Source organism: Rhododendron vialii, chromosome 2a, assembly GCF_030253575.1.
Source record: "Rhododendron vialii isolate Sample 1 chromosome 2a, ASM3025357v1".
Taxonomy (NCBI): Eukaryota; Viridiplantae; Streptophyta; class Magnoliopsida; order Ericales; family Ericaceae; genus Rhododendron; species Rhododendron vialii.
In genome coordinates this window covers 39,996,956-40,005,335 of record NC_080558.1, presented here as the reverse complement: position 1 = coordinate 40,005,335, position 8,380 = coordinate 39,996,956, and the positions used below count along the sequence as shown (strand labels likewise).

Sequence of the window (8,380 nt, the reverse complement as noted above, 5' to 3'; positions counted from 1 at the left end):
ATCCAAGCAAGAAAAAATTACAGTACTTATTTTCCATTCTTCTCCTTTCTTTTCCATAGGATCAAACAAAGCCTAAGAGTATCTCCGATCCATCTCCATTTCCTCCAAAATAGAGTATGGATGTAACACATTGAGGAGAGATTTTGTAATTTATTCCATTTTTTCTTCACTTTTTGGGAGAATCTTTGAGGGACCCATCGTCCTTTTTAGAGTTTGGAGGAATTTTGTCCGTCAAATTTACTTTTGATCCTCCATTTTTAGAGAACCAAATTTACTTTTGGAGGACCAAACTCTAAAAAGGACGGTGGGTCCCTCAAAAATTCTCCCGAAAACTACAAAAAGTGAAGAAAAAAGAGAATAAATTATAAAATCTCCCCTTAATGTGTCACATTCATTTTCTATTTTGAAAAAATAGAGATGGATTGAAGATGCTCTAAGCGGAGGACTTGCACAGTCCTAAATTTAAGCTGGTTGTGGTCCTTGCACCTGTGCAAAATCCTATCCTGTTCATGCCAATTCTTCAGAGAGAAAAGTTTAAAAATTGGTTAAAACCCGCCTCAGATCTCTTCAAAGTCCAAAAGCATTGACATGCGCAGGAGGAACGGATTCATCTGATTCCTCTCTGTATCTTTCGCTTTAATTCACGAAAAAGACCAGAAGGAGACCCCTGTCTGCAAACCCACTTGGTTTCTCCCAAAACCCAAAAAAACTACAGTATTTGATAGCTCCCTTTCTCAAGCCTCAAGTGGTATGTATCTTGTGCTCACCATCTTCTTCTGTCATCCATTAATGGCTCCCTAACTCTCTCTCTCTCTCTCTGTCTAAATCTTGAACTGGGTCTTGTTTGTGTCCCTTGTTTGTTGGCTAAACTTGGAGTACCCTTCAATTCGTTTGTCCAATTTTGTTTTGTTTTCTTTTTTTGCGTCCAAAATCCTATTTTTGCATCTTCTTTCTTGGGTTATTGTCACTTTTGTGTTTTGCTTTTTCAATGGGGAATTCTTGTCCAGTTCAGCTTTACTTCTCTCCCTAATTGATTTCTCAGCTTAAGAATTTTGGGTTTTTCAGCCTATTGCGCAAAACTATTTTAGCAGATTCAATTATTGAGTACAAGGTTTAACTTCGTCTCGTCGCTTCTGCCGCGATGCCCTCCTGGCCTTAATTGGCCGGGTCGTGCCCCCTGTTACTTTGAAGAAATTAGAGTATAGAGTTTAATTTCGCTTTTCGGGTCCTTTTAATTTTGGGAGTTATAAAATCACCTCTCTTCTTCCTCCATCATCTTGGGTTTTCCAAAATTCAGCCTGAATTTCACTTCTTGTGGTGTCAAAATGGAAACTTGGGGTTTCATCCATTTTCTGGGCATGTTTCTTTTTCTCCTCCTTTTCTCTGAATCTTGTACGGCCAGTGTTCGAAAGATTGGCAAGGTGGATCCAGGGTTTCAAGGTTCTCAAATGAATTGGATAGACAATAATGGGATAATCCTCTTATCCAATGACTCGAATTTCGGTTTCGGATTCACCCCAACCCAAGATGTCACTTTGTTTCTGCTCACTGTAATCCACATGGGAAGTTCAACAATTGTTTGGGCTGCAAATAGAGCCTCCCTGGTTCAGAATTCAGATAACTTTTATTTTGATGATACTGGAAATGCTTACTTACAAAGTGGTAAAAGCACTGTTTGGTCTAGTGATACTGGTGGGAAAGGAGTTTCTGCAATGGAATTGTTGGATTCAGGAAATCTGATTTTGCTTGGGAAAGATGGTGGTGTGGTTTGGCAGAGTTTTAGCCATCCGACCGATACCCTTTTGTCGAATCAAGAATTCAGTGGTGGGATGAGACTTGTGAGCACTCCGGACGCGAATAACTTGACCTATTTCCTGGAAATCAAGTCCGCGGATATGATTCTATCCGCGGGTTTTCAGACTCCACAGCCTTATTGGTCTATGAATCAGGAAAATCGGAAAACCATCAACCAAGATGGTGGGGTGGTGTCTTCTGCATCTCTCGAAGCCAATTCGTGGAAGTTTTACGATTCGAATAAGATCTTGTTGTGGCAATTCATTATATCGGATAGCACGGATGCGAATGCCACATGGGTCGCGGTTCTTGGAAATGATGGCTTTATCACCTTCTCCATTCTCCAAAGCGGAGTTCCAAGCCCTTCGCCAACAAAAATACCTAACAACTGGTGTGGCACGCCGGTGCCTTGTGGTCCCTATTATGTATGTTACAGTGACAATAGGTGCCAATGCCCTTCTGTTCTGAACTCCAGTCCGAATTGCAAACCGGGGATTGGATCCCCTTGTGATCGCTCTAAGGACCCTATCGATCTTGTACAAGTAGGGGATAAGCTCAACTATTTTGCGCTTGGGTTTGTTTCGCCTGTTTCCAAAACCAACTTGGACGGTTGCAAAGCTGCATGTCGTAGTAACTGTTCTTGCCTCACTTTGTTTTTCGACTACAGCTCTGGAAACTGTTTTCTTTTCGACAGCACAGGCAGTTTTCAGAACGTAAACAATGGTGGTGGTTTTGTTTCGTTCACAAAGGTTTTGAGCACCGGGGGCAGTGGGAATAATACCGGAGGAGGAAGTGGAAATGGGAAGAAAGGCTTCCCGTATGTCGTGATCATAGCTGTTGTCACAGTTGTGGTTATCATTGGTTTGCTCTCCGCTGGATATTGGTATTGGAGGAAGAGGAAAATGCCGGAGTCTCACAAAGATTCTTCAGAGGAGGACAATTTCTTAGAGAGTATATCAGGGATGCCGATACGTTTTGGTTACAGTGATCTTCAAACTGCGACCAATAACTTTTCTGTGAAGCTTGGACAAGGAGGGTTTGGCTCGGTCTACCAAGGGGCTCTCCCGGATGGAACCCGTTTGGCTGTGAAGAAATTGGAGGGAATCGGTCAGGGAAAGAAAGAGTTCCGGGCTGAAGTTACCATCATTGGAAGCATCCATCATCTCCATTTGGTCAAACTTAAAGGCTTTTGTGCAGAAGGAGCGCATCGCCTTCTTGCCTACGAGTTCATGGCAAACGGGTCTCTGGATAAATGGATCTTCAAGAAAAACAAAGAGGGGTTTATGTTGGATTGGAATACACGGTTCAACATAGCGTTGGGGACGGCCAAGGGACTTGCGTATCTCCACGACGATTGCGACTCGAAAATTATCCATTGCGATATAAAACCCGAAAACGTGCTTTTAGATGATCATTTCCATGCCAAAGTCTCTGATTTCGGCTTGGCTAAGCTAATGACTAGAGAGCAGAGCCACGTTTTCACGACGATGAGGGGCACTAGGGGGTACCTTGCTCCAGAGTGGATCACAAGCTATGCCATATCCGAAAAGAGCGATGTTTATAGCTATGGCATGGTGTTGCTTGAAATCATTGGGGGAAGGAAAAACTACGACCCCTCTGAAACGTCGGAGAAATCTCATTACCCATCTTACGCTTTCAAAATGATGGAAGAAGGGAAACTGAGAAGTATCCTAGACTCGAAATTAGAGCTAGATGAGGAGGACGACAGGTTGGCGATTGCGGTTAAAGTTGCTTTGTGGTGCATACAAGATGATATGCACCTAAGGCCATCAATGACCAAAGTAGTCCAAATGCTTGAAGGCATATCTGTGGTTCCTCCTCCTCCGATGGCTTCTCAATCGGGTTCCCGTCTCTATTCGAGTTTCTTCAAGACGATTAGCGAGGGAGGGACTTCTTCTGGACCCTCGGATTGCAACAGCGATGCTCATATGTCTGCCGTTCAGCTTTCAGGGCCGAGATAACAGTTGGTGAAAACTGAGGAGGAGGATTATGAGTATGGTATAGCGCCTTTTCTGGAAACGGGATATGCACTTGAAAAAGATGTGCGATTTGTGATATATATGGTCAGGTAGTACTATAGTATATACTACAACAACATTGTGTTTGATTTCTGTATATTTGTTAGATCACTCAAATTTTGTAATACTAGTAGCCAGTATGAAGCTTGGAACTTGTTTGCACATTCCCTTGTTTATTGCTCTGTAAATGAAACAAAGGATTATTTTCCATGTTCGATGATGTTTCAATTTAAAGCAAAGGATCTGAAAAGGTCAGTGGAATAGTTCATTGGTCTCTGGTTTGCATAGTGAGAACCAGGGTTGTAAATCTCGGTAACCAAAACATAACGGTATCAGTGATGCGGTCATATATGATATATCGGCCGATATCAGATCTCATCTGTCGGTATAGGCCGATACGCAAGTATATAATGATATCAGAGGTCTGAAATCCTGTTAGGAACTTTACTGCAACTTTTACAAATCAGTCAAATCTAAGACCAAACATGTGGGAATACAATTCATGCTTTCAGTCACCTGGCTCTTTATGTGATTCAATTTCTAATTCTTACCTGATGGTTCTTATTGCCTATTTCACAAGGAAAATTTGTGGCAATACGAGTTGAATGCCATTTTGAAGGACAACAAAATCAAGTTCTCAGAAAGCTAGTGTTTAAATCTAGAAGAAAGGAATTAGTCGAGGTGCACGTAAGTTTGCCCGGATATCCGGTTATCAAAAAAAATCTAGGAGAAAGCTATGGTACCGTGACATGTTATGCATCTTTTTGAGTGTATGTTACGCATTGCCGACACCCTCTCGACAACAACAGATCGTTAGCAGAAATGGGTTCCAGATGATTTGTTAATAGTTGGGCTACCAACTATGACAAAAGCTGCACTGCATACGTTAACTTGTGATAAACACCCAAAAAAATGATACTGTATGTTATATTACCAAATCGTCAACTACACTTTTTTCATTACGACTATAGGTTTTGATACGATGAGATCATTCCGAGTCTACAAAAATTTAAAAAAATATGTTTAGCAAAGACTGTTCTCTAGTAGGGGTGATTTCGGTTCGATTCGATTCAGGGTAAAATTTTCGAAGACCGATTGACAGTGTTAACTTAATATGTGTCTAGCGGGAACCAAAAATAGGATTGAGACTTGAGAGTGTCAACTTCATAAGTACTAGTCACCCGGGGGGTCCCAAGGGGTGCAAGGGACCCAGACCCTACACAACTCCAAATATTCTCATGTATTATACTAATTAAGAAAAATTCTATGGTAACCTTCAATTCTCTAGATGAAAAAAAATTCTTAAAATTTCTGTGCGGAAAAATTTCTAAAATTTCAAGTTATCAATTATTTTTTGGTTGCATGTATAAAATTAAACAATAACTACACGTACACATAAAATATTGTCTCTTCTTGAAACTCGCAAGTAACAATATATGATAATAAAATATAAGTTTTATTATGAATATGAAAATACACGTGATTTGAGCCTCTACTAGGCACAAATTCTGCATCCGACACTTCTGGTCACGGTGAGACGCTACATCACATAATATGCATATACAAATGTGAACAATAGCACATGCATGAACGCAACCCAAAATAATTTTTTAAAACAATATTTTTTCTTATAGTACTTCTAAAATTCCTATGAATGAGAGTCATATGGGAAAAAACTTGGAAAACGATTTTAAAACCCTTTTTTTTTTTAATAAATGTGTTACCCCAGAGGCAACCCAAGAGGGGTGAATCGGGTTCTTAACTAAAATACCCAAATTAAAAAATTGCTTAACTAAAGAGAATGATAAATTATGAAATCAAATAATTATCATTGAAAATAAAAGAGTTTAAGGGAGATAAATATGACACAGAGATGTATAGTCGTTCGGTTCGAGCTTTGTCCACTGCTTAGCCTAGTCCACTGGCCTATGGATTCAATGTTTTATTAATCAATTTACCAGATTCTGGTGCCGATTAAACCTTACAATCGCAACGCTAACTTTCCCGAGGAGTTAGCTGAACCGCTAGAGTTTATCTCCCAAACTCAAATCACTTGCAGAACAAAACCCAGTCATGTATGAACTCACTGAGAGTTTTGCTAATTCTCAATACAACAATTGTGAAGTATCCTTAGGATGGAAAAACTCTATACAACATTTTTGCTCTCAAATCTCTCAAAGTAATAATTTGAAAATGAAGTGTAGGGAGAGGGTGAATATTGCTCTGTATTGCTCTCTGTGTTCTCTATAAGTTGTGCTTGATTTATTTTTTCCATCTACAGAAGCCCTTCTTTTATTAGAGAGGGAAAATATTAACGTTGAAATAATTCCGCTGAGCTGTGTATCTTTTCTTCTCCAATTGTGATCTTCTTCCTTAAATGCAAAAGAGAACCGTTGAGACTCACGTGAGCTGGAAATCTGCTGAATATAACTGCACCGTTGACCGCTCATAAGCCTTAACTACGAAGCTCCAGAAGTCAACAACGGCGGAATGAAAACAGAACTGGATTTGACCACTTTGACAAGTGGATGTCCTCTTTGAAAACAGGAGGAGATGACCACTTTGAAAAAAAAATAAGAATCGGGCCTAATGGGCACTGAACATCTTTGGGCCAAAGGTTAATTATAGTAACAAATTTATATGCTGGCGGGTATTAATTATCAAAACATGTCTTTAGCCGTTATTTTTCCATCTCTTTTTGTAGGGTGTATCCTCCCTGGGCCCTTTTGAAGATGCATTTGCGATTTTGCCCATATGTACAATTTTTATTTTGTCCTTATCCATAATTTTTGGAGATGTGACTTTTTGGGGTATAAATTCATGGTGAATTCTTGGTGTGAATTCTTGGTATATGAATTATGGGTGAATTTCTTGGGTGTGTGAATTCAGCTCCGATACACCTCTGGCGGGTGTGAATTCTTGGGGTTACAAACACCCATTTCCTCATTTTTTGCAGAATTCACACTCCCATAATTTCACACTTTTTAGAATTCACATCTTCTAAAAAGAGAGAAGTCACACCACCAAATTAAAAATTCACACCTTCAAAAAGAGAATTCAGACCCTAGAAAAAAACATAATTCACCTCACCAAATTAAGAATTCACACCTTCGAAAAACAAAGAATTCACACCTTGAAAAAAAGTATTCACACCACCAAAAAAAACAAAAAGGTGTGAATTTACAAAAAAAAAAAAAACACTAAAGGTTCACACAGAACACCTTCCCTTGGCCTTCCGCCCAATCTCTTGAAACGAGGTTTCTGATAAGAAGATTATAGCCTGTTTAGATGGGGTATTGTAAATGGGTATTGTATTATCCCCCTTTTAACACTTGGGACCCACCCTTATACCCCGCTTGGCAGTCAAAAGTGGAGGGGATATTCCCTTCACCTGGTGTTCCACTACACCACCTAATACCGCCTGAGGGGGTGTTGGAGATGGGCTACCTTTGACTAGTCACTATGGAATCCCCCAAAGTCCTCATTTTTTTCGGACGAATCTACCCCTCCTAATCTCCCTTTCCCACCCTGAGGTATCCATTTTACATCATCCACATTTCCTTATACCTCATATTAATCTTCTGTCCAAACAAAGTATTATTTGATCCTCATTCTCTAATACCTCATTTAAACAACTTACTATTTAATACCCCCATAAATATCACATCAATGTGGGTCATCCCTTATTAACCAATATATCCTACTATCCAATCTCACACTCTTACATAACACATCCAAACCTAATCCCGCATTCAAATAAGCCCTTAGTGAATTCTGACTACTAGGAAACTCTTCCTATATGTACTTGTATTATGGAGAGAGAGAGAGAGAGAGAGAGAGAGAAGAGAGAGAGAGAGAGAGAGAGGGAGAGAGTCGTATTTGAAGTTCCAGAAAACGTCTTTGATACTGCGGCAGCGCACACGATCACAGGTACAATCTCCCAAACCCTAACCTCTCTCTTTCTAGAACCTCTAGATCTGTAGATATCTCAGCACCAACAAGAGAAAACCCTAAATAGCTCGGCACCACCAACAACGGTGATGTCGCTGAGGTGCATAAGGCGGCGGCTCTGCCTTCGATTCTGGATCAGTTCAATGACTGAACAAGAGAAAGGACGATGAAGGAGATGAAGTTGTGCGTCATTACGAGCTAGTTGGGGGGGGGGTGGGGGGGGGGGGGTGTTAAGAGGAGCGACGATGAGCGGGGGTAGTCTGGGCCTACACGGGAATGGTTAGATGCGCGCGAGGGCCTGGACAGGTAGGCAAGTACAAAATGGGGCCGGCTTGGAAGAACCCCATTTTTTTTTTTTTTTTTGGAGTAAGGCAAGAGGGTAATTCCACTTATCAACTCACACAGACAATTGCTTGGAAGAACCCCATTTATATGTGCCATAACCTAAAAATGAATTTGGAGCCTAAGGAAAGGACTATTTGCATGATAATATAACGGAGGCACCAACACACTTCACTCCACTTGCAATCGGCAAGAAATATAGTTAACTCGTAAAAAAATTGAGTGTTAAAATCATTACCCAAACACAAAACAAA

General features: G+C 40.4%; 1 protein-coding gene across 1 annotated transcript; it reads left to right on the top strand.

Annotated features, from left to right (window-relative positions):
- The first annotated feature begins 455 nt into the window (after positions 1 to 455).
- On the top strand, positions 456 to 4,043 carry LOC131315846 (G-type lectin S-receptor-like serine/threonine-protein kinase SD2-5). Its single transcript, XM_058345057.1, has one exon. It carries the CDS (start codon positions 1,326 to 1,328, stop codon positions 3,774 to 3,776), a length of 2,451 nt encoding a protein of 816 aa, XP_058201040.1. The 5' UTR covers positions 456 to 1,325; the 3' UTR covers positions 3,777 to 4,043.
- The last annotated feature ends 4,337 nt before the right edge of the window (positions 4,044 to 8,380 follow it).

Excerpts from the sequence above, each read along its gene's own strand:
- LOC131315846 (XM_058345057.1), top strand. The coding sequence starts at position 1,326 with ATGGAAACTTGGGGTTTCATCCATTTTCTGGGCATGTTTCTTTTTCTC.